Below are 27086 nucleotides of genomic sequence, written 5' to 3'. Positions count from 1 at the left end.
CACAAGAAAGAAGACCAACAATCTAATTTTTAAAATGGACAAAAGAAAATGAACAGTCAATACACGGGAAAGCAAATTCAAATGACTCATACACATGAAAAGAAGCCTAATTCACTCATAATAGAAGAAACATAGATCCAAAGGTACTTTTTTTTTAACCTACCAGACTGGCAAAGATTTAAAAAACAACTGACAATGCCCTGCCTTGGTGAGGACAGGAGGAGATAGGCAGTTACACACTGCTGATCAGTAAGAATATAAAGACAAGTAACAATTTTGCAGAGCAACTCGGTGGTATCTACCCAAATTACCAATGCATACCTGCTTTTATTCAGCAAGTTTATTTCTAGGAATTTATTTTACAGATATAAACACCTGAGCAAAATAATCTATGCAGAGGGACATTCATTATAGAACTCCTTAAAATGGCAAAAGATTAGCAATAGCCATCAGGAAGGAACTAGCCAAATCATTACAACCATATCATGGAATACTAATAAGCAGCAATTTGAAAAAGGAATGAAACACTCTTTAATACAGGAAGATATCTAAGATATGTTAAGTGAAAAATTCAAGATAAAGAATACACCACCATTTAGGGGGAAAAAACAAACAGATGTTATTAAATGCACACAGACATGTTATGTGTAAGTGATTGTAAATGTACATACAAGGATATTCAAGAAACTGATAAAACTAATTAGTTCTAAAAGCAATATGGTTGGCTGGGGAATAGGAATGAGAGACTTTTACCACATGCCTTTTAAACTACATAGTAAGTAACTGTTAAAAAAAATAATTAAAAATTTTTTTTAATGAGCTTGATCAAGTAATATTGCTTCATCATGGAAATACTGACCTGCAACTAGAAAGGAACATGGGAAATAGGCATTAGTTCTGTTATGGTAATAGGATTATGCCCTTTTAGTGAAAATGATTTAATTTTTAACCGAAACAAAAGCCTATCTGTAAAGTGAAACTTCCTATGATTGCAGGACCCAAAAGCCTACCTTTTTCAATTTCAAGTCTCCCAGTAGACTGTATGAATCCAATCCCATTATCTGCTACACACTGATACAGTCCCGAATCTTCCATGGTCACACCACTGATTTTCAGTCCGTTTCCTGCAGTGAGATGTCGTGGGGAAGGATGAACAGGCTGCGCATTATGGAACCAGGTACGGTTTGGAGTTGGGTTCCCGTGCACCTCACAAATGAATTGCACTGTGGCGCCCAGAGAGACGGTCTGATCCTGCAGTCCTTTAGAAATTGAAGCATTTTCTGAAAATAAAACATATAAATGAAACTCGAACCCCTAAGAGGTACCTTTTTAAATTATCACACAAGACACAGAAAATCTCCCTCTACTAGTAACTAGTTGAAACCAAATTGCATTGTTCACTCACATTCTCCCATCTGCTGTGGTCATCAAGACAAAATTAGAAATGTATTTGAACTTTCTTCTAATTGGATAAACCATATGTTACTAATACGTCATTGTCTCTTTTTCTAGATCTCTCCACCCACTTAATTCCCGCCAACACACACACACACATACACACACACACACACACATACATACACACACACCCTTGGGCTTTTCTGAGCATTTGATTCAGGTAATTACTTTAAAATAAATAGTTTCCCAGCGTCTGCCTTCGGCTCGGGTCATGATCCCAGGGTCCTGGGATCGAGTTCTGCATCGGGCTCCCTGCTCTGCAGGGAGCCTGCTTCTCCCTCTGCCTCTCTCTCTCTCTCTCTGGCTCTTATGAATAAATAAGTAAAATCTTTAAAAAAAAAAAAAAAAGGGTGCCTGGGTGGCTCCGATGGTTAAAATAAATAGTTTCCCTGGATTCCACACTAAACAAGAGCCAAAACAGAAGAATGCTTATTTGCAAGTTAAATGCTTTCCATGGTCAGTTCTGCCTTAAGGTTAGATGAATACTTTACTATCCATCAAGTCACTTACACCTAGACAAAGTAAATCATTTACCAACATTTGTAACACATGCCCAAATTATTTGACTATGCATATTACTCTAGGCCTGATTATCACTGCACTTTTTTTTTTTTTTTTAAAGATTTTATTTATTTATTTTTGAGACAGAATGAGATACAGAGAGCATGAGAGGGAGGAGGGTCAGAGGGAGAAGCAGACTCCCCGCCGAGCAGGGAGCCCGATGCGGGACTCGATCCCGGAACTCCAGGATCATGACCTGAGCCGAAGGCAGTCGCTTAACCAACTGAGCCACCCAGGCGCCCTATCACTGCACTTTAAAGCTCACCTGCCATACCCTTCCTTCCTTCCCGTGTTACCTGTGTCAGGCCATTGTTGCAAATAAACACACACAGAAGTTTACGAAAACTATCTTTACTATGCAACCACTTACTACCTACTTTTTCTGGCTTTCATGAAAATCTGTTTTGATAAAGGAAAACATTTTCTGCTGCTAGACATGATAGTGATGTAGGTAGCTAGAAGGAAGAAAGGAGAAGCTTTGAGATAAAGACTATTTATTTATTTATTTATTTAAGGTTTTATTTATTTGACAGAGAGAAAGACAGCCAGAGAGGGAACACAAGCAGGGGAGCGGGAGAGGGAGAAGCAGGCTTCCCGCGGAGCAGGGAGCCCGATGTGGGGCTCGATCCCAGGGCTCTGGGATCATGACCCGAGCCGAAGGCAGACGCTTAACGACTGAGCCACCCAGGTGCCCCAAGACTGTATATTTAGAATGTGGGTAGAAATAATGCAAATTTTATGAGCCAGATACAGTGAAAGCATTCCAAAAGGGAAAATAAAATGATAGATTTTTTTTTTTTAATTTTATTTATCCACTTGACAGAGAGAGAGAGAAAGCACAAGCAGGGGGAGGGGCAGAGGGAGAGGGAGAAGCAGGCTCTCTGCTGAGCAAGGAGCCTAATGCGGGGCTCGATCCTGGGACCCTGGGGTCATGAACTGAGCCGAAGGCAGACGCTTAACCAACTGAGCCACCCAGGTGCCCCGAAACAGGTATCTTTTTGAGATGACATTTTTTAGTCAGTACTCTTAGTTACTACTACTGGGTTGTACACACTGATACAGCCCAGAATCTTCCCATCCTACTGAATTCCCGTCTCTTTCCTCCAAGTCATTAGGAAGGAAGAACAAGCTCTGCATGACATAACCAGGTTGGGAGTGAGGTTCTCACGAGCATCCCAGGTGAAATGTTGTATGCCACCAAGAAATACTGCCAAATTCAGCGGCCTTTAAAAAAAATGAAGCTTGTTCTGACTGCTGGTACAGGTGTTTTTAGCCAGTCCCTGTTTCTTTTGTAGTTCCCAAATAGATCTTCTATTCTAGCATCAGTTAGACCAGAAAATTAGCCTGACTTGAAAAACAATTTAGTAAGTAACATCTTACCAAGTACATTAACCATGTAAGTCACACGTTGTATGTCTCCAGACTTGTTTCCCACTATACAAGAATAGTTTCCCGAGTCCGTTGGGTCAATGCTATCTGTGGCAAGATGAGAATACAACCTTCTCCAGTTGCTTCCCTGCAGAGCGTCCTGACCATCCTTCAGCCAGTGCACTTGAGAAGCTGGGACCCCACTCACCACACACTCCAGGGTGACAGGGCTATGAGAAAGGACAGCTAATGCCTGTGACAGGGTGGGGTGAAGAATACGAAAATCCTCTGAAGAAGGGCCTGGGGAAAGAAAACAAAAAATTTTTATTAAATATTCACTTCCAGTCTCTTCCTTAGCAAACCTGTGAGTCTTCCCATCTTCCCATTTATTCTTCTTTACACTACACGGCCCTACTCGTTAGCTAAATAATTTTTTAGTTGAGAATTAAAATTAAAACACTTTGTGACCCTTGAGAGCTATTTCTGAATTAGCAGTTGAGAAATGTCGAATTTTTGACAAGTCCAGAAACCACTATTTTGTTGTGCTTTGACTATTGGTTCTATCTCAGTTCAGCTACCATAATCTGCAAGAGAAAAGATATATATTTTTTCATAATTTACAGTTAGCCACCAATTTGATTACCAGGGATATAAAGTTATATTTTCTCTATAATTTCTTCTTATTTGAGCAATGGGTCAAGTTCTCCATATGCTTTCCACTCTGTCAATCTTGACCAAAATTCTCTTCTAAAAATTCATTATCTTTTAAAAACACGTACAATACCATTCTATGATGCATTTATGTATTTAATTTTTCATAAGACTCTCTTAGGGTAAGCAAACAGGATCTGAAAGAAAAATGAACTTTGCTTTCCCAATGTTTTATAAGGAATGCTTCTGAGGACTCTTCCTAGTTACCATTATTCTCCCAAATACTTACGACTCACAAGAAGCTTTCGGCCAATGGGTTCAACTTTTAATTCATGTGTGACAGGATTAAAAGCTGCACATTTATATGATCCCTTGTCCTCTAAAGATACATTCAAAATCTGAAGATTCCCTGATGGAAGGATTAAGTAATTCTCTGAGGAAAGAAGAGAATGCAGTTAGGCCTCCATAAGAAGGACGCCAAGTAAAACAAATGAAGGTTGATAGCTGTGCTTTAAATTTAGATGTAAGAATAGCCGCAAAGAAGCAATCAAGGAAAATGTATTAAATGAAAGAAAGGGAAAGTCGAGGCAGGGGAAAAAAAAAAAGTCAACAATACTAGAGGAACAAAAATCAAACCCAGCAGAAACATCTGACAACAGATCATTTGTTGAGAAGGCTGAAAGCACAAGCATATTAAAAAAAGATACAATGACCGTAGCTACCATCTTGAGCAAACTTCCACCTACAGCACTGACCCCCCAGTGTCCATTTATGTCTATCTATTCATTTTTTTTCTCAACAAATCCTGCCAGCGAGGGCCCGGCCACAGGGGCTACACTGATCAAGAAAGCAGACAAAAGCCCCGCACTCATGCAGCCAGCATTCCAGCGCGAGAAATGGGGGTGGCAGAGGGAGGGGTAAATAAGATACAAGCAAACAAAAACATGTATAACACCATGCTATGAAAATTAAAAAAAAAAAAAAAAAAAGGCCAAGTAAAGGGGACAGAGAGCAACAGGACGTATTATTTTAGATGGGGCCGTGAGGGAGGTCTTCTCAGAAGAAAAAACATCGGAGTGGAGACCGGAATGAAGGAGGGAATGTGGGGTTGTAATCACATCTACAATGTAGCCGTTTGTGCTTGTCTCCACTTGACTTCCGAGACTTACACATTTTTTTGGTATCCACAGTCACTAGCATACAGAGCTCAAAAGTAGGTGAAGGACATTTGTTCTGTGGGTGTCACTGGTTTTTTTTTTTTTGTAGAAAGTCTCACCTGTGGAATGTTTCAGCCACTTTCCCCGGATTTTATAGCGCACCTCAGCCTTGGGGTTACTGTCCGGTACCTTGCAGCCAATGAAACCAGTACTTTTTTCTTCTGCTGTAATAACATGCTTTGTTGCTGAACCAAAATCACCGAGAACTAAAAGAAATAAGTAAAATAAGTAGATAAATAAATAAATAAATAAATGCAAACTTGAACTCTCTTTCCCAAAGGAAATTTAAAACCAGAAGCTACATGGGCAACGTGGCCATTGGTAACAGCTGATCCCAGTTCACAGAGTGGCGTGATTTTTTTTTCTATCTCAGAAAGTAGTTGGGGTAGAGGTGCATGGTTGAGGGCTAGAGCTAAGTCATGGCACCCTTTTCCAGAGGTCAATGCTTCCAGGAGACTACAAGAAAAGTAAGCAGCTCTTAAAAACATCAGCATCTTAAAAACACCTTAAAAACTATAAAAATATAGTCCTTCCCATTCTGTCGGGATAAACCCTTTTCAAATCCAGTCCCTCATCAAAACTCACTTTCCTTATGCATCTTCATTCTGTGGGTAGCTACTCACATTGCAATAAAATGGTTCATGGGAACGAACCTAGGACATCGAAAAACCAAGCAGTGTGTTGTTTCTCTCTCAGTTCCTCTCACTACTTCCAGTTCACTACAGATGGAGCCGCTTTATTATCTCCAAGGCTGAAAGCATTCGGCCGCCTGCCACTAGGAATTCAGCCTTCCAGTGTGTGTCCTGGAGCTGTCCATGGGTCATAGCTTTACAAAAACATTTACTCTTCTCAGTTATGACAAACTCACGACTCCTGGGGAATCCAGATTTGTTCTGTAAATAGGGGTGCCCTAACAAAGACATTTTCCATTACTGGAAACCATCACCATTTGAAAGGCAGATGGCTCAAACCTAGTAAGAAAACCACCACATTCCAGATTTTCCATAAGTTCAATACTCAACATTCCTTTCTCTACGGTCAATTATTTTTTTTCCTGCTTCGTTAGCCTGGTTTCAATCACATAAATTAAAATCACTCAGTAATCAAAACAAATAAGACAATTAGATATGAAAGATAGGGGCGCCTGGGTGGCTCAGTTGGTTAAGCGGCTGCCTTCGGCTCAGGTCATGATCCCAGGGTCCTGGGATCGAGTCCCGCATCGGGCTCCCTGCTCAGTAGGGAGCCTGCTTCTCCCTCTCCCTCTGCCTGCCTCTCTGCCTACTTGTACTCTCTCTCTCTAATAAATAAATAAAAATCTTTAAAAAAAAATTAAAAAAAAGATATGAAAGATAAAGGACGGCATGAAACAACTGAGTGTCAAAGGAGACAACAGCTTTTTTGTTGCTGTTGATGTTAAGGACTTTTATTTTATTTATTTATTTATTTTTTTAAGATTTTATTTATTTATTTGACAGAGAGAGACACAGCGAGAGAGGGAACACAAGCAGGGGGAGCGGGAGAGGGAGAAGCAGGCTTCCCGCTGAGCAGGGAGCCCGATGCGGGGCTCGATCCCAGGACCCCGGGATCATGACCTGAGCCGAAGGCAGACGCTTAACGACTGAGCCACCCAGGTGCCCCGAAATTAAGGACTTTTAAATATTCCCAAAGGAATTCAGAATTCGCACTAGAAAACGTTCCTAACCATGGAAAAGTTGCTTCCGTGCCCCCGTTATAGATGAAGACACGAGGCTAGGCTCACAGAGGTTCAAGTACATCTTCCCCAAGTTAAACACGCAGCAAGAGTCCAGGCTGGGCTGAGAACGCCTATGTGTTTACTCCAGAGCCCACGCCCTTCCCTCTGCTGACAGTGCAAGCACTACCAGTAACCCTGGCAAAAAGCACAGACACCAGAGACCAAGTTCAACTCACCAGCAGTGGCAACTGTCGCAGGGCTGCTGACAATGGCTCCGATGCTGTTGTTGGCGATGCACTGGTAGGAACCCGAAAGGGAGGGGTTAAGAGACAGGATAGTCAAAGTCCCCTGATGAATCTCGATCTGTTCCATGTTTCTATCCAATCGTTTTCCATTATGCAACCACGAGATATGAGCGGTCACAGGTTTAGCAGAACAACGTAGGACTATGGGTCCACCAAGTTTCTGGACGGCAGACAGTGGCTCAGAAACAAAATAAGGTGCCAAGTCTACAAGGAAACATTCCCCATGTGCCAACGGGCGAGGGGAGGGGGGAGAAAGGAGAGTATATTGAATACATTTCATCTGAAATCTATATAACTACAGGCAAGCCCTTATTTCATCATAGCAGTTACCGTCCTCAATGCTTGTAAAAGTTCTAGGAACATTTTTATACGCCCGTTTTTGGAAGGAAAAAAGGGCAATGCGTTAACCTAGGACTTAATGATTAGGGTAGAAGAGATGAGAAACCTTCTGATATAAATCAGACAACATACCAATTCTGTAAGTGAGAAATGGCAAGTGGCTCTTTTCATGAAGTACCGCCTAAGAAATGCAAGTTAAGAATCTGGAAAAGTGAAAATAGCTTGCAAAATAAAAAGAATTCTCTCCTAAATCACCAAGGATTTAAGACTAAGTTATTCTATAAATAATGGCTATAGTCTTACTACTTCCCTTAAATATAAAACAATGTTCAGTCATGCTGAAATACAAAGTCTATCCTTTTTTGCATGTAGAGTGTCAATTTTAAATTTTATTTGGTGTTTAGAGTGGTTTCATTTGTGACATCATTTCCTCAGCAACTTGGGGGGCAGGGTGGGTTCTCGCACTGACGGATCAAAACAGATCGCCCTCCTCCACCCAAAAGGGTGGGGGGGGGGACAAGAATACTGTTAATCTGAGGGAATAAACTACTTCAAAGAAAAAAAAATTCAATAGATTGCTAACCCTACTTTCACAGGGTATTTCGTCAGAAATATGAGGGACGTGCCTCTCTTGACTAAAACCTGAGGTAGTTGTTCAGCAAAACAAAAACAGAAATAAAACCAGCCGATCAGCTTTTTGGCTTACAAAAAGTTATACAGTATTCTTAACAGAAATAATAAATATTACTTAATGAATAAACATCACTTGTATTTCTATATTACTTCTATAGGAATCTGTACACGAATCTAAAATTAAAAGAAACACACGTGGGCCGTGCACTGGGTGCGGGCTTATATACACATCTAACAATCAATGCTTTTAAGCTTGTCAGTAACAGAGGTAGAGAAAAACTCAGACAAGGTCATGTGAGAAAGTGGCAGATTTGGGATTTGAACCAAGTTCTCTCCAAGCTGAGTACTAATACATGCTGATTCTAAAATTTCTTCAGTGGTATGGAGTCAGCATTTTACTCCTGTTATAATTTCCAAATTCAGACTTTTGTAACATATCCTCTTACTGAAAAGAACATGATAGGACGATACTTGTTTTTAAGGCAACAAGAGGAATAAATTATAAGGACAATGTTAGGAAGGCCTGCCAATGCCCAAAAGCACTACCAAGAGATCCTGAAATTGCTGAATGAATCAGTTTTTAAATCATTCGGCTGGGTCAAACAAATCTTAGAAATGTCTTTGGAAACCATGATTATCAGTGAGGATTTAAAGCTGAAATTTGTTTTTTTATAGGATTAAGAAGAGGAAAAGCTTGAGTGTAGACATGACCATTCTTGAGGATTAAGGAGCACACTTATGGTGCCGAGCACGGAGTCATGTATAGAACGGCTGACTCGCTGTATTATACTCCTGAAATTAATATAGCACTGTATGTTACTGGAATTAAAATTTTAAACTTAAAAAAAAGCAAAAACCACAACCATTCTTCAGCTCTTACCTGAATTCACAGAAGGACACAGAATCGTAAGAGCAACAACATACAGCAGTGTCTGTAAGGGCCAAGGAGCTGGATGCATAGCGCCAGATTACAGAGGCAGGCAGGACAGACTTCTGGGCTTTGTCTCACTAAAAGACAACCAGAAAAAGAAAGAAAGATCATCTAAACCCCCAAAACAGCGGAAATCTCGTATCTCAATAGTCCCAGTTGTGAACACAATGGCTACCATCTATTTTGAAATCTCTGTAGAGTGTGGCAAATACAAGGCACTTGATGATCCATATCTCCCCAATTCACAAACTAATCTCTAGACACTAAGTTAATGTTGAAAGTTTTGCTCATCCTTCCAAGGCACTAAGATAGTAACTCCTATTTTACAGAATCAATCACTTTACATGAATACTTGATTCAACTGCCTTTAGTGCATTTGTTTGTACATTTTACAAGCATCTAAAACTCAACACCACCAAAATGCACCCCCCTTCACTGCCCTAAAATAGAAACAGTAACCAAAACAACAAAATAATAACATTTACTTAGTGCTTAGTATGTGCCAGACACTATTTCAGCGCTTTTTGTAGACCCAAAGACCACTGGCGTGAGACTAGACGGGAACGGTGGCAGAAAGGTAAGAGGGAGACCAAGTAGGAGGTAATGTAATCACTCAGGAGAGAGATGAGCACATGAAGGGTCAGACCAGTGAGTCAACTGTGCAGGTGGTAAAGAGTAACTGGACTCAGAATATATTCTAAAGGTAGAACCAACAGAATTTGCTGAAGACTTGGCTAGAGTATGATCCAAAGATGTGTCAAGGATAACTCTTAGTTTTAGGTGTAACGGAATCCATAATAACTCTGTTTACTGAAATGGAGAAGACCAGCAAGGGGGAGATGGATTGAAGGGTTTAGTCAGCCGTTCTGTTTTGGGAAGGTAAGTCTGAGATACCCATGTGGCATCCGAGTACTACTGTCAAATCAACAGCTGCATATAGGGATCTGGAGCTGTGTGGAGAAGTCAGAGCTGGAAATACAGATGTCAGAAGTATAGACGTCAGACCTATTAAAGCCCCAGCACTAGATGAGCTCTAAGGGAAGTACGACAGAGGAAAGGAGAGACCAGGCAGGAGCCTTGGGATACATCAACCTTTAGAGACCAAATAGAGAAGGAAGCAGCGAGGTAGACAAAGAATAAGTAGCCAGGGGGCGCCTGGGTGGCTCAGTCGGTTAAGCGGCTGCCTTCGACTCAGGTCATGATCCCGGGGTCCTGGGATCAAGTCCCGCATCAGGCTCCCTGCTCGGCGGGGAGTCTGTTTCTCCCTCTCCCTCTGCCTGCCTCTGCCCCTGCTTGTGCTTGTGCTCTCTGTCTCTGTGTCAAATAAAAATAAATAAAATCTTAAAAAAAAAAAAAAAATAAGTAGCCAGTGAAATAGGAAGAAATCCAGGAGAATGTTGTGTCCAGGGAGAAAAACAGAAGAAACATTTCTAGAAGGAAAGCGTGAGCAACTACTGCAAACACTGCTGAGAAACAGAGTAAGGCGAGACACCATCGTGAAGGCGAGATAAAGCACAAGAGTGCTTTTGATGGAGGGGGGACTAGCATCTGATGGTGGGTTCAGGACAGAATGGGAAGGGAGGAAATGAAGAAAGCACAGAAAATTCCTTCTAGGGCTTTGCTACAAAAGGGCAGCAGAAAAATAGGGAGAGTTGCTGGAGACACACGGCAGTCAAGGGAAGGATCCTTTTTGTGTTTCTTTAATGTAGAGACAGCACAGCACATTTAGCTAAAGCTTAAAAAAAGTTTCACAAAACCCAGCACTGATAAAGGATGTGGGTAGAAATCACTATCATCTACTGTTGGTGGAAATATAATCGGTAAATTCTTTTTGGAGGGATTTTGCATTATCTATCAAAAATCATTCATTCGTGCGACAAATGCTTACGGAAAGCTTATTACATGCCAGGTACTATTCAAGAAGCTGGGGAGAGAACAATTTAAAAATATATAAATAGGAATAAGTGACCCAGGCAAAAACGTACCCCTTCTATTCTAGTAGGAATGGACGACAAACACGATAAATAAAATTACTACAATTAACACTGTCCATGCCACCCTCCAGATATGGTTCATTCCTCCTCTATGCTTTCTCCACCCCTTGGACACACATCTACCACTGCACTCATCACTCTGTTCTGCAATGTATCTGGTTACATAACTATGTCCTCCTTGAAGGCAAGAACGATCTCATATCTAACATGGGAAATTCTAATACCTAGCCAAAAATAGGCACTGAAGAGACATTTTTCAAAATGAAAGGAATACCTTAATATAATTTCCAGAAGTACCTTAAAGAGTAGTATTCAATGAGACCTGTCATCTCACATGAATTCGGCATAGTCTAGCTATATTTTGTATTCCTTCATTCATTTATTCACTCAGATACATAATTTTTAAAATCAGCAAGAATGTAATAAGTGCCTACTATACACCAGGCACCCTGCTAGGCTAGGGATCCAAAGAGTGGTTATTAGGTCTGCAAATTCTCCCCCACATTCCTACTTGGCCAGGGCTGGCCACAGAATTCCTACGACTATGGAATACAACAAAATGTAACGAAAGAGCTAGATGAATGACATTTTAGAAATGGGAATTCTATGTGCATATTCACTTATGCAAAGGTTAATTCTAACCACTGATAAAACTGGGTAGAAATACAAAGCAAGGCACCTTAAATATGGCTTCTAATCAATCAAAGAATGTCTCCCAGGATCTGTTCCCTTCTCTATGCCATGCACTCCAAAATCTGAGTTGCCAACTCAAGTTTATCTAGATCACAGATCATCAGATCATGGACTGCCTTTTAAGTTTTTTCTTGCTGACCTCTTTTAAAAAGTGGGAGAGGATATTTTGGTACCACTCACTGGCAGAAGAGGCCAGCTATGTGAAAACTTTTTTTGGTTTATTTGAATTCTCACTTGGTTCAAGGGCAAGGACTGACACATCACTGGTTAAGTGGTCAAGGCAAAGTAAACATTCAAATAACTTGTTAACAGGAGCCGCTGTCCTGAGAGAATGAGGACAAGGAGGGGCGTTCTTCCTTTTGCCAAATCTTTCCTCAACTATTTATTTATTAAAAAGCAGTGAAACAAATACCAGAGTCAACTTTAACCCTAGCACATGATCTGCCGAGTAACTTTACAGCTGTCCTTGAAAACTTCACAGCTCATGTTTGCTACCTAAATGATCCTACAGGACCATCCTTTATGAATTCTATCTTTCTATTAGGTTCCTTGAAACAGACTGTCAGTTGATTTTGGAGGCTGGGAAGAACTTATGACTGTAACGTAAATATTTGTTGACTTCGTTTATACTTACCCAAGGAAAGCTTGCTGTGTTTTTAGAGAATTGTGATAACGAGAACAAGGACCTGGATTCTATTGCAATAGGAGTCAGGTAGCTTGAAATTACATTCGACAGCCACCAATATCTGTAACCTAGGTCCAATCTCACAAACATTGCTAACCACAAGGAAAGCAAGATGACGTATAAAGCAGAATATATCCATTAGCACTGCTGGAAAACTGTTTAATGCTATGTCGCTTCCAAAACTGTTTAATGCTATGTCGCTTACTATCTTTGTCACAAAAAAAAAAGTAAACTCTTAATATTAGCATTATTGTTATTGAACTAAGAAGTTACTGGAAAACAACTATATTTATATTTACATATAATGTAAATATTTACGTATTTCCCTGCATTACTTTAGCAAATGGACAATTTTGTTTGTTTGGCCAAGTTTACCGCAACTGAACGAGGCTCCTACTGTCTTCTTACAAACAGGCCAGTAGCCTTAACATGTATTTTACTTTTCTTACCTACAGAAATTTACCTTGGCAAGGGAGACAACAGCCTTAATTTCCTCCGCACAGAAATTGTTAACCCATCCTCCTCTTATCCTCTCTTCTGATCTGGAAACAGTGGGCAGCAGAGAAAATGTCCATGGTAGGATCATAACTGCCCACTCCACCACACATCATTTTTGGCATATCACTTGCCAAAGGCTGTCTGACCTCTGTTCTAGCATACATATCATCCAAATATTTTTATGCAAAAATTAAAAACAATTCTGATCTAAATCATATCAGATGGGAGGAATAGAATTCTGATTTAAATCACAATGTCATGTTTTAAACTTCAGTGTTTTTCTCATTTAAAAATTTTTTTAGGGATGCCTCGGTGGCTCAGTTAGTTGAGCATCTGCCTTCGGCTCTGGTCATGATCCCAGAGTCCTGGGATCAAGTCCCACGTCGGGCTCCCTGCTCGGCAGGAAGCCTGCTTCTCCCTTTCCCTCTATCACTCCCCCTGCTCATCTCTCTCCATCTCTCTGTCTCAAATGAATAAATAAAAAATTATTTAAAAAATAAATAAATAAAATAAAGCACCCAATGTGGTTATCATACCAGATGATATTTTATTTTATTTTATAATTTTTTTTAAAGATTTTATTTGAGAGAGAGCATGAGAAGGGGGAGGGTCAGAGGGAGAAGCAGACTCCTTGCCGAGCAGGGAGCCCAATGTGGGACTCGATCCTGGGACTCCAGGATCATGACCTGAGCCAAAGGCAGTCGCTTAACCAACTGAGCCACCCAGGCGCCCCCCAGATGATATTTTAAATAAAATACTCAAGTTTTCTTCACATATTCTACAATGTTACTTTTACAAGTAGAAAATTCTTAACAAAGTCTCCACAAATATTCATTGACAAAAAAACCCCTACACATTTAGCACAGAACAAAAAGCAAGTAAACAGAATTCTACCACCTAAAGATAACACATCAATATTTTGATGCATTTCCTTCTAATCCTTTTCATATGTGTATATGTACATAACTAAGACTATAACATATATGCAATATAGTTTTAAATCCTGCTTTATTCATTTTTTCTCTAATGATTTTTGCTCATTAAATAATTCATAAACACAATCTATAACAGCTACAGGTATTTTATTGAATAGATGTACTTTAATTTACTTAGCCACTTCCTTTTGGGTAATTAGGCTACATTTTTTTTATATGGGTGTGTAGCCATGTATATTTGTCTTGCTATTACAGATAATGCTGTTATGAATATCTCTGTCCATAAATCTTTGACCACTCTTCTACTTATGTCTTTAGGATAGATTTTTTTTAAAGTAGAATTACTGAGCCAAGGAGCACAAACTTTTAAAAATATCTTATTTGTTTATTTTAGAGGGAGAGAGAGAGAAAGAAGCAGACTCCCTGTTGAGCACGGAGCCCAACATGGGGTTTGATCCCAGGACCCTGGGATCATGACCTGAGTCAAAACCAAGAGTTGGACGCTTAACCGACTCAGCCACCAAGGAGCCCCAGTACAAACATTTTTAATACTCTTAACATATATACCGTCAAGTAGTTTTCCCCCCAAAAAAGGCAATAATGTACAACCCTAACCCCAACAGTCACCATCAGCATAGTGGAGGGCAGACACCCAGTCACCAGAGTATGGTTTGCATCCTTACCCTGTGGTGAGCAAAGCATGGATGTCACACATGATTTTGAGAAATTAATTAAAATATTTGATAAGGCACAGAGCAACATTAACTGTTTAATCTATTAGGGACTTTTAAAAACAATCTAAATTTACATAACAATAACTACAACAAAGGGAGCCCATCTGAGTGGCTCAGTAGGTTAAGCATCTGAATCTTGGTTTTGGCTCAGGTCCTGATCTCCCGGTCCTCCTCAGCATGGAGCCTGCTTGAGATTCTCTCTCTCCCTCTGCCCATTCCCACCCCTGCCCACCCCACACACTCTCTCTCTCTCAAATAAATATATTTTTAAAAAGGTAACTACAAAATAAAGGTAAAAGGAATGTACACTGTGGACCACATTTATCAACCCTTGTTAATCTCTAAACTCTCAATTACAAAAAACACCACAGACATAAAAATCCCTGCTTTTTATGCAAAATTTATTGTAAAGTAGGATGCAGGGTCACTGTTGTTATACTGGGTGATTTTAATTTATAACATGCATTTCTCTAAAAATAAATTTGTATAAGAAAACTGCTGACACACACTTTTTGGCAATATTTGCTGGCATTCAAAATAGTAAATTACCATTCACTTCAAAACTTTATTCTCCCTTCCCTACTGCTTTTCTTGTTGAGCAGGGAGCCTGATGTGAGGCTTAATCCTAGGACCCTGGGATCATGATCTGGGCCAAAGGCAGACGCTTAACCAACTGAGCCACCCAGGTGCCCCTTGTCCATAAAGCATTTAAACACCTCTACTTCCCTAAACTACTAGAGGTAATAAAATAACTCAAGGCACTGGATTTTAAATTGGGTTTGTTCTTGCCTTACTATTGGACTTTAGCAAAGATGTGATCAATTCCCAGTGTGAAAATCAGAACTCTTGACGCTTATCCAAATCACTGGTCTCATAAGAAATTAACAGGACCATGAGGAAGTTCTTCTACCTGCTTCCTATCTTCAGAGGAAGTTAATGGCCAACATAATTCTATTATTTTCACTGCAGTTCTGAGTGGCTGATTTAAGTGAGAAGATGGTCCCAAGAAAGCACCTGATAGTACTCTCTCTCCAGGGAAAAGACTATAGGGTACAAAAACCCCAAACCACAACAGAACAGCTAAGCGTAGTACCCCATTAAACCCACAAATCAGGGAACAACTCTTTCCTCCATGCTACAAAAATCACTGGAGGGCTCCCCACTTTTGCACTGGATGACTGCTGCTCCCTGAGTCCTAGCCTAATGTTCCTAAAGATGACTGGTAGTGTCCCAAGTTATAGGGCTTTAAGCTCCCCTTCACATCTATGTAGAAGGCAATTTGTCTTACATAACATAGTGTACTTTTATGCCAGCCCAGGCTTAGCAGCATTTCTGTTGGCAAAAGCAAGCTAAAGGTATGCCTAGTCTTAGAATAAGAAAGGAAATACTTCCCTAACATTTACTTAACTTATTGTTCAGGTTGTGAACTTAATGCTTTTATAACCTCTTTTCAACATGCTGCCAGAATAATCCTTTGGGAAAAGTCTTTCCTGAATTTCTAGATTTGATTCTTTTGTTTTTGAAGCAATGAATTTGCTTTCCTAAGGATGATCAAAGCTGTCTCTCTGAATTATCCTCCTCCCTAGACTCCTATATCAAACTTTCTTATAGTTTTCTTTCAGGTTTAGGGAATAACTGTGATTAATCTGTGAATAAAAACTCCGCTTGGGATCCATGTAGGTCTTCAAAACAGAAAATTCTTAAAGTTTCCTTTTTTAAAACCATCTTATTCTGCATGACACAGTAATTTCCTTCTTTAAAAACAAAAGATTGGCCTTTATTTTCAAATAATCTATTCCATAACATGCTACTTCTCCTGTTGATTTAAAAAATTAGTCTTTTGCAGTAACTAAAGAAAAAATAGAACATGTTTACTTAAAATTTTTTGAATAAGTGCTCTCAAGATTAATTCAGCACAATTTCAATGAGGGAAGTCAAACATACTTTTTTTTTTTTTTTTAACTCATTGAGCTACCTTAACCTTAATCACATCAAATTATAAATCTCTAAAAGTTTTCTTCATTCTGAATATTTGAATAATTTAGCTAAGAAGCTAAATTGTTTCTTGCATGGACTTCTCAAAGAACCCTACTTTTTCTAGAAAATACTCAGTCCATTAATTCCATACACAGGGCAACTACTTTGGGCAAGAACCCATGGGGGGGGTACAGAGATTAAGGAAGATGAGGTAGGCATAATTCCTGAACTAAAGGATACTGCAGTCTAACTGAGAAAAGAGGGCATGAACATAATTAGCTTTGGAATAAAGTGTCATCAGCCCAACAGGAGCGTGAAATATATTCAGAGGAATCTATCTTGTATGCATCAGGCTCTGCTGGGAACTCAGCCACAGACAGGATGTCTGCCTCCCTGTGGCTCGTACTCAGGTGAGGGAAGTGACGACTAGCAAAGCCACCCAAGCACACACTCACCTAACAGAATGACTAGTCTTTTTGCCACAAGGGCTCCTGCAGTCATTCCACTTTTTGGACGGCTTCTCTTTATTCGGCATCACAACTTTTCCAATCAGAAACGAAAACGCGGTACTTTGATACTACAGTTTCGGGCAAAGATACACCCACTGGTTTTAAAAACCCCATGGTTTTTAGTCAGAAAGTCTCATCTAGGAGAATCGGAATGGCCTGCTGCATTTGGGTGAACACTGTGCTCTGTGTACAGATGCCAAGTGAGTGGGAGGAAGAGGAGCATTTTCTGTTAAACTCTCTGCTCTGTGTGCACTGTTTCTATGAGTTGGGGAGCACTCCCCTGTTTGGCCTGATTTTGCCATCAGGTGTTTTTCTGTGCTGTAACTCTGTGATTCAGTTCAATGTGAATGCAGATCACTCCTTAAAAGGACCTGCTGTCTGAACGTCGATTTTCCTGCCTCTCCACCATCTTGGGAGGAGGACTTCCTCACGGCCCTCCTTCACCAGCCACCAGCCTCAAATCTTCTCTTCTTTGGTTGAGCACAGTAACTCCACTGCACTGTATTTAAGAACATTCTGTATTTACTTTCAAAATACTGTTTATCACCTATACAACTTGTTTGTTTGCTTGTTTACAAATTTATTTTTATTGCTCAGTTGACTTGTTTTTCTCTCTGTGAAGACTGTGGCTATTGGATCAGGATGGAATACATCATGACTTTTTCCCATCAAAATCAATGGAAATGGTTTTCACTAAAAGGCAACGCTTTTAGGAAATAAAGGCTATCAAGAATTAAAGTAGTTAAGGGAGGCGGGATGGGTGAGCCACAGAATAAAGCAGAAGTGCTACAGGAAACAGAAGGGTCACTTCACCTGGACTTAGAAGGCTGAAGGAGACTTCTCATGGAAACAACGATCAGGTGAATCTGAATGGATGAGTCTGGGGGTCAGGAGGGAGGAAGGGAGGGAGAAACAGCAAGGGGAGGTGGTGCTCCAAAGACAAGGAGCTACGTGTCCACAGAATTAGAAGGAGCAAGGAAGTATGGCTGCAGAGCCGAGTATGAGGAGGAAAATAAGGGGAGGGGGGTAAGGCGGCATAGGGGAGTAGAAGCTACAGCACACAGAACAATATAAATCAGGTCAGGGTATTTGGTTTTTATCCTGAGAGGGGAGTATTAATGGCTTTTAAGCAGGCAAGGGACAAGATCTGACTTGTGCCTTTGAAAAAATCATTTATGCTGACATGTGGAATATGGCTGAGGAGAGGAATGGAGGTTAGAAGGCCCTGGGGAAAGAGGATGGGGGCCTGTGCTAGAGAAATAGTAGGGGACAGACTTAAAAGATTAAAAAAAAAATTTTAAAGACATGTACATATTTACCAGGTGTTATTAAAAGGTGGCACTGATAGGACTTGGACAGTGAATGATCTGGACTGGGAAAGAAACGATCTCATAGACGTCTTTGGAATGTGTCACCATCCACTTCTGTTTCCCCACTGCTCTGACCTTAAATAAAGGAACAAGACTGCTGTCCAGATTTCTACTTGGACAAGTGAGTGCGGGACGTGCACTAAGTACAGGAAATACACGAGAGGCAGGGGGGCTTTCCATGGCTTGTCATCGCTGTTTTGATGGCAGCAGGGAATGGAGAGCGTGTCCCTTAAGGCGCAGGGAAAATGAGCTGAGTTGGCCATAAGTAGAACTCTAAGAAAGTGGAGGCAAGCAGAAGGAAGCCTGAAGTGCCTCAGAGATTTGAGGGGACTTTAACAGACAGATGAAACTGTTGCTCCCTTTTGAGGAGGGGAGAATCCTAAAAAAAAAAAAAAAATCTGCATTGAAAAGCATAGCAACGCCTCATTTGAAATAATCCACATGATCAATACCATTAATAAAAACTTTTAAAACAACAAAAAAAAGGGGGATGAACTAGGGAGGAACCCTCAGATTTCCTGAAAATGAGTTTCAAAATGTCACTGAGTTTCATACGCATCTCCCTTTTTTTTTTTTTAATTTAAATTCAATTAGCCAACATAGAGGACATCATTGGTTTCAGATGGAGAGTTCAGTAATTCATTGGTTGCGTGTAACACCCAGCTTAGGGTAACCGGACCCATTCCTTAACCGTTGACTCCTCCGGGATCACTCGAGCCTTTGACCCGCATGGGGCCTCAAAAAACTGAGAATAGTAACTGCCACACACCTTTCAGTGATTTCACCGGAGGAGCGGGTAGGGGCGGGAGGAGGGTGAGGAAAAGTAGCCGAGTGCCATCATGAGTCCAGTTGCAACAAAGACACCATCTAATCGTCAGCGCGTTAACCTACGGGGGTGATTCTCCTTCGTTCAGAAATGAAAGAATGCCTTAAAGCAGTCAGTCATGTGCAACTGACAAGGATGCATGCATGCCCCGACCGGCCAAGGAGCTGGGAGGCAGTGGGAGCAACATATAAATCTTCTAAATGTAGGGCTGTAGGACATCAAACAGCCAGGTCCCCATCAGGAACATGTAGCAGTCTCTCCTCAACCAGAACTCAGACCCCTCCACATGAAACGCAGCTCTTCAGAGGGCCCGCTGGATGAGCACGTAACGATCGCACCCTCACTCAGAGCAACTCCTTAAAAACTGTGGACACCTCCAGGCCTCACCACCCTCCCCCCACCCCATCCCCCGAGTCTCCATCGAGTCGGCCAAGCATACACACTGATCCTGCTGCTGCAGAAGCATTTCCTTTCACTGTGGACCGTCAGAAGGAGAGGAAGAAAATGGAAGTGACTTGCAGTTATGGCACCAAAAAGGCCAAATGAGCAAAGAGATAATCAACTCCACATGAGCCACTTGGGCTCCAACACAAAGAAAAGGGCCTAGGACTGACCCCAGGAAAGGTCACTGGGGTCAGAGATCACCAGCAGAAAAAGGCAACAGTGAGGGGCTGGAGGAGGCAGCGTGGTCCTAATTACACACCAAAAGAGAAGGGGTCTAAGTGCGCGGTTAGGTTCTATTCACAATATTTGTGTGTTTAAAAAAAAAAAAACAAAGTCAAGTGTTCCTGTTCCACTGTCTTTCAAAGAGACTATTTCTTCCTGCTTCTAGAACACAGGAAACCAAAAATCATGGAGATAAGATAATTCTGGCATCCACCGTGAGCTGTACGGGCACATTATGAATATTTTTAAAACACAGCTGCGGACAAACAGTGAAATTCTACAAAGTGACTTGGCAGAGAATATTAAAAAGACAAAATACAGCAAGTTTCAAGAGGATTACTTTGTAGGCACCGAAGAGTCAGCAGTCAGCACTTGCTGCAGATCAACACTCAGTAGATTTTTCAAGGTTGCCACCAGCATTGGCTTCATGGGGGGTGGGGGTGGGGGGCGCAGAAATAACAGGGTTTTGGTAACCATGAAACAAAAGCTAGGTAAGAGCAGAAGTTTTTAAGTTTGCTAAGAACTAGTTGAACTTGAACAGACTGATCTTATAAAGATCCAGACAGACATTTGGCTAACTTTTTTTTTTTTTCTTTTTTTTGATGAAGGATGAGGAGGAAAACGAAAACATTTGAAAAGGGGCTCTAGATAAGTGTTAGGTAATAAATTCAATATAGTTGTTATTACATCCAGAGCATTGCTGAGACCTTACCAAATGAAACAAATTTCTCCCTGGATGTTCCAAAAGACTCACCCTCCTGGGGTTCAGTTTAGATTTCATTTTAATAACAAGGAAATAAAACCTCAAGGAGAAACTCATTTTCATGAAATGGATTCTAATGCATACAGTCAAACATTTAGGAAAAAGCAAAATAAGAAAAAATGAGAAACTAAGAAAACTATCTGTGCTGCAAATAAACTTGAATCGATGCTGGCTGAGCACAGGAACTTCCATCACGGTGACTTTTATATTCTGCTACCTGCTGAGCTGGAAGCTTCCTAGAGACCTGGGATGCAGTGACCCTGGTTTCCAAGGGCTTCATTCCACCTTTAACCATGGCTGCATAAAATCACTGAAGGAGTCTTGATTTCTTAGGTGTCCCTGCTTGGTTCAACTGGTGATGGGAGTTAGGTAGGACACAGCTTCATCTCAGCTGTCCTAGTGCCATGGAAGAGTGGCCGTGCCTCTATCATGGGATGCTTCAAGCACATTCATAAATGGACATACAAGTCCATCACAGATTACTATGTAGTCAGTACCTAATCACCTCAAATGGACTGTTAAGTCTCTAGATATGTAAAAATACACACTGGCCTGCAGGAAGAAAATCTACAACCCAGAACACTTTTGTTAGGCAGTTAGACTCAAAGAAATGATCAAGATACAATGCCCCGATGAACTAGAAAATAGAAAAATCAATTAAGATCACGGTATCTTTGCAAACACAGCACAATATCACAGGTCATTTTAATCCAACTGAGAGAGCTGAAGAAGCGGCTTTAGCATTAGGTCCTGCCTGTCTCCCAGAAATGAAGCAAAGCCTGCAGGAACAACTCCGCTAGGCTGCATATGTAGCAAACAACAGTGGGACTGCTTTTTGACATTACGTGAGGCAACAGTAAACAGGATGGTCAAGACCATTCAAGGACACAATGACACACAGGACACACGCACACACACACACGCACACACACACTAGATACACTACTGGGAAAACACAAGGGCAGACTGGCCCAACTTGGAAGACACAAAAACTTATTCCACTGATAACTCCTCTGTGCATAACTTCTCTGAAAATCCTTTATTTTCACTATGAATGTATAAACCAGGTATAAAAATCATTCTTATTATGTTATGATTACAACTGATTTTTAACACCACAGTGGCTTTTTTTAAGATTTTTAAAATTTATTTATTTGTAAGAGAGAGAGAGAGAACACAAGCAGGGGTGAAGGGAGATGCAGACTCCCCTCTGAGCAGGGAGCCCAACGTGGGGCTCGATCCCAGGACCCTGAGATCATGACCTGAGCCGAAGGCAGACGCTTAACCGACTGAGCCACATGCTTAACCAACTGAGCCACCCAGGTGCCCCAACACTACAGTGTCTTAACTCCAACATTATCAACCAATTTATTCATTAATGGCTATTTCCCAACAAATTAAGAACACCAAGAATTTTCTTACAGTGCTATAACCAGTAAAGATAATTCTCAAAGAGCTCCAAATTTCTTGGCACAGTAACAGCAATGTGAGATTGAATACACAGCTTACAGACTCTGACTTAGATATATAAGTTCTGGCATATTTCTTAAAATTTTTTAGATTACACTATACTCAACGTTTCCTATGTATACAACACTAGTCATACCTTCCATCTGTAGAATACATTTTATATGTTGCTACATCTATATACCCTCATAGCCGGACTCTTCTTGGAAAGACCTGTCATCATTGGCTTCTATGAACAACATGAGGAGGTTTGTGTCTTGTTTTGGTTTTTTGGTGAGATTTACAGGAGCATTACAGTTTCATTCTTTATATAATGACATAATTAATGTGGGTCTTGGAATTTTAAGAGTGCTGTGGGGTGGGGCGCCTGGGTGGCTCAGTCAGTTAAGTGTCTGCCTTCAGCTCAGATCATGATCCCAGGGTCCTGAGATTGAGTCCCACATCAGGCTCCCTGCTCAGTGGGGAGCCTGCTTCTCCCTCTCCTTCTGCCGCTCCCCCTGCTTGTGCTCTCTCCCTCTCTCTCCCTGTCAAATAAATAAATAAAATCTCTGGGGAAAAAAAAAAAAGAGTGCTGTGGGTTGTATCCTTAGCTTAATATTCTAAAATTTCATTAGACCCACTTCCTAAGCCAGATTGTGAGTGCAGTTGGAATCTGCAGCCTAAAAACACAAAAAAGCAGTTTCCCATTCATTTACACAAAGAAAATGTACTGTGTACTTATATTTAAGGTAACTGGGGAAAAAAAGAAGGGCGGGGGTGATAAAGTAGAATAAGACAATAGAGACACCATGATCTCATTTCCTAAGTCTCTGACATCTTTAACTCTTGGATTACGTACAAACAAGAGCATTTAAAACTATTTTTGAGGCATAAAAAAGTTTCAAAAAGTGGCAGGAGCCCTCATTTTAAAAATAGATTTTTTTAAATGTTATAAAATGTTTAAATATATTTTAATAATTAAATATATGTTAAATATATTTTTAAAAAATAAGTTAGTGACCTAAATGGATGTATTTCTTTTTCTTAGAGAATGTCAGTCAGGTAGAACATTTACTAATTTAGTGTGGCTCAGGTTCTGTCTCTAAGGGAGGAAAAAAAAACTCCATAATTTTTTCCAGCTTTATGACAAACATTTTATAAGTGCCGTGTTTAGGTGGAAAAAAAAAAAACCACGTAAAAGCTCAGGTGCACCTCTTACACAAGTTTTGCCTCATCTTTGGCAAACTCCAAAAAGGACTGTACCTAATGAAAGAGGGAATGGCGGGAAAATCCAGCAAAGGCATCCAAAATCAACACAATTTCAGCTCTCAAAATTAAGTCAAAAGCATATAGTTCACTTCAGTTTGCAAACAGAAAAGAGAGTATTTGTGTTAACTCAAAAAAAAAAGCCAAGTTGAAAAGAGAAAAAAAAAAAGTCAGAGACTAGTTTACGATTTCATTGTAAAAACTTGGAGAGGTGGTCCCTTTACTTTATATCCAAGTTAAAACAAAAAACAAAACAAAACAAAAAACTGGAGAAATTATCCTAGCAAACTTTCTTGCATTGTGAAAGCATCATCCACCATTTTACAGTCAAATTATCTCTAAGGTACTCACAGGACCCTGAAAATACGGTTAGAAAGACAGGTAAAAGACATGAGCAACGTGCAAAACAATGGAAAAGATAGGTCTTCTCCTGAAAACTCAGTATTTATCTTTAAAAAAGGAACCACTGCCTATGAAGAAAATGGCATTACCAAGCTAAAAACTTGGTTATCAAGCTTTCCAAGAATTTACATTTAAAACCTTTCATAATGCTACATAATCATCTCCTTTTTCTCTTCCTAGCTTCCCTGCCAACCTAAGTAAGTATTCCTTAAAAGTAAAGGCCCAGATGGCAGGTGTGGGTGTTCCAAAACATCAGATATTATTTTGTTTATTTGAATCACACTCTCTGCTTGAACAGCCTCAGGGCGCACATAAAACATACTACTAATTAAAATAACCAACAGCAGTACTAATAAAACATCTAAAAAGCAGCCTTTATATGGAGAGACTTTTTAGGTGCTTGCCTCCTGACCTCAGCACATGGAACAATGAAGGTGCACTTAACACTAAGTGAGGCATTTCCATTTCTGCTGCAGAAGGATCAAAAGCCAACTTAAGGCTGTGGCAAGGAAGAGAACCCTTCTTGATAATGATGCATCATCAACACTTGGGCATAAATCTCACAGATGGAGAAAGAGCTAGCATGAGAAACCGCAAAGAAGCCATATCCCAGGATGGACAACTGCATACGGAGAATTTGCTAGATTTAATCTACAGCAGCGGTTCCCAGACATCTGGATGTCAATAAGCAGGAATACTGAAAAATAAAGCAAAGCACCTGCATGTCCCACGTAAGCTTGCCAACAATTTGCCAAGTAAGAATACTTAAAAAAAAAAAAAAAAAAAAAAGGTCATCTGCTGTCACTGTCTCTTTAGAACAGAACAAATAGGCAAAACACTTTCAGAATAAATTTGGCTTTAGGAAGCAATTGCCGCATGTCTTTTGGTCGGCTGTTCCTCATTTTACTCCAAATATAAAATCTTCATTATAAACTATGCTGCTTTGAAGATCAATGTTGAGAAACAACTAATGAATAGACCTAAGTTTTCACTGTCTTAAATCAGTATGTTTAATATTATATAAGATACATGTTACATATTATACATTTGGATACATATTATATGCATATATTATACATTATCATGTGTCATATATTATACACAATTATATAATTGTATGTTAAAATATATTACACATATGTATCATAACAGCTCAATACATTCGGTTTCAAAATAGGCTAAATCATGCACCCCCTAATGGACCATTAAACACAGACATCCTGTAGCTTTTCATCATAAATTGTCAACCAACAAATGTCCCTAAAGCAACATTTTTAATCTTCTGGGTATTGACAGGTTTCTGCCACTCAAAGATACCCAACTGGTCCCAGACTGCCATCCCTACTCTTCAGTAGTAACACTCCCCTCCAACATAGGCCAGACTTGTAGACCTTGCTGGGAAATTGGTATTTCAGAGGCAGGAAACTGACACACATTCACACATACATTCAACTAAAAAAATTCCCATGACTCTCTCCACACACCACTCTAAAACTTCATGCTTTAAAACTTTTTTCCTCCTTCAGGAATGGGTGTGATTTTCATTTTAGTCTGACTTCCCCTGGGTCAAAATTACAGCCAAGGAGGAGTCCTTGAAGAGAAAGTGCAGAATTTGGGTTCACCTGACTCTTCATACAGTGGGAAAAAAAGAACAAGACCAGATATTTACCAGTCACATAAATGCAAAAAAATCCCACCAGACCTGGATTAACCACTAGTTTGTCAGTTCCATGAAGGAAACAAACCATGTCTATTTTGTTCACCACTATCTACCCAACACCTGGCAAGTTTCTTGCACAAAATGAGTGCTGAATAAATGTTGATAAAGGAATAAATGTACATTGAGAGAAACCCAGCAATGTTCCCTGGGAATTACGAAGTTATTAATGTAATATGCTAATGTATGTATGTAATATGCTTAAAAACATTTCCAGTAAGCCAAAAGAGGTAATATGAGAAGGTCTCTCATTACTAAGCAGCAGTTTAAGAGAATCAACACTAATGGTCTATGACCTGTTTACTGAGTTTATTTGGTTTTCCATGGAAGTAAAATCCCATATTTACTTATGTTTTATTATGTAAATTTTTAAATCAATAACTAATAGCTTTGTGCTATATAATTTAATAGGTACTTAAGCCAAATGACTAATAAAGTGCATGACCCAGCATTACCAAAAAGCTACAGGCAAAAAAGAAGAGTTTAAATAACAGATGTTATCAAAAAGTCCTTTTAAACCTGAATAGAAAAGGACACTATATACAACACCAAAATCGCTCTTACTTTGCTCACACACAGAAATGACCCAGTAGGGGGTCTGCAAAGCATTCATCATGATCTTGAAAGTTCTAAAGGCATAGGACCAACAGTGGGTAAATGGAAGTCTCTGCTTTTAGGATTGTTATAAGGATTTGTAGCTAACACAATAGACTCTTCATAGACTTATGACAGAGATTGGCATTACAGACTAAAATATCAGGGTTTTTATTGTACATAGTCATGTTTCCTGCAATGTAATGTGAATTTTTGTAGGGTCAAAATCATGTAAATAAAATCCTACCACATAAAGCATTATTAAATTTAAAAGACAACTCCCGAGGAATTTCAAATATACTTAAAGAGTATTGGCCAAGTTAACTGGATCACACCACAAATAGTTTTATAAATGTCCTTAAAACTATCAAGGGCAACCCTCTTGGGTCCCCTCCCTCCTTGGGAGCTTTATGCTATCATTCTGCTGTCGCTCAATAAACCTTGCTTTGCTGCCCCCCCCCGCCAAAAACCTATCAAGTCAATCTGTCCCACCTCTTAGTAATACTTTTTAAAAGTCCTGAATTTGCTTGCACTACTGGGTATTTACCCCAAAGATACAAATGTAGGGATCCGAAGGGGTATGTGCATCCTGATGTTTATAGCAGCAATGTCCACAATAGCCAAACTGTGGAAAGAGCCAAGATGTCCATCGACAGATGAATGGATAAAGAAGATGTGGTGTATATATATACAATGGAATATTATGCAGCCATCAAAAGGAATGAGATCTTGCCATTTGCAACGACGTGGATGGAACTGGAGGGCGTTATGCTGAGCGAAATAAGTCAAACAGAGAAAGACATGTATCATATGACCTCACTGATATGAGGAATTCTTGATCTCAGGAAACAAACT

The 27086-nt window shown here is 40.0% G+C and overlaps 1 protein-coding gene across 14 annotated transcripts in view; it reads right to left on the bottom strand.

Moving 5' to 3' along the window:
* The window catches only part of CDON (cell adhesion associated, oncogene regulated), a 114397-nt gene that overhangs the window by 56285 nt on the left and 31026 nt on the right, over positions 1-27086 (bottom strand). For all 14 annotated transcript variants that reach the window (XR_014138858.1, XR_014138862.1, XR_014138857.1 and 11 more), the window contains 6 exons: positions 9106-9233; positions 7185-7457; positions 5315-5461; positions 4328-4471; positions 3400-3687; positions 1011-1280 (listed from right to left, as the gene is read on the bottom strand). Coding sequence is in view for 9 of the 14 variants with exons in the window: in XM_081799138.1 (XP_081655264.1) it covers positions 1011-1280; positions 3400-3687; positions 4328-4471; positions 5315-5461; positions 7185-7457; positions 9106-9184 (1201 nt within the window). In the remaining 5 variants the exon portion in view is untranslated. Of the gene's footprint in view, positions 1-1010; positions 1281-3399; positions 3688-4327; positions 4472-5314; positions 5462-7184; positions 7458-9105; positions 9234-27086 lie in introns of those variants that run through there.

Source organism: Leptonychotes weddellii, chromosome 11 (genome assembly GCF_054177405.1).
Source record: "Leptonychotes weddellii isolate Sample4059 chromosome 11, ASM5417740v2, whole genome shotgun sequence".
NCBI lineage: Eukaryota > Metazoa > Chordata > Mammalia > Carnivora > Phocidae > Leptonychotes > Leptonychotes weddellii.
Note: the sequence above shows the minus strand (reverse complement) of the source record. Positions and strands in the feature narration are given on the sequence as shown.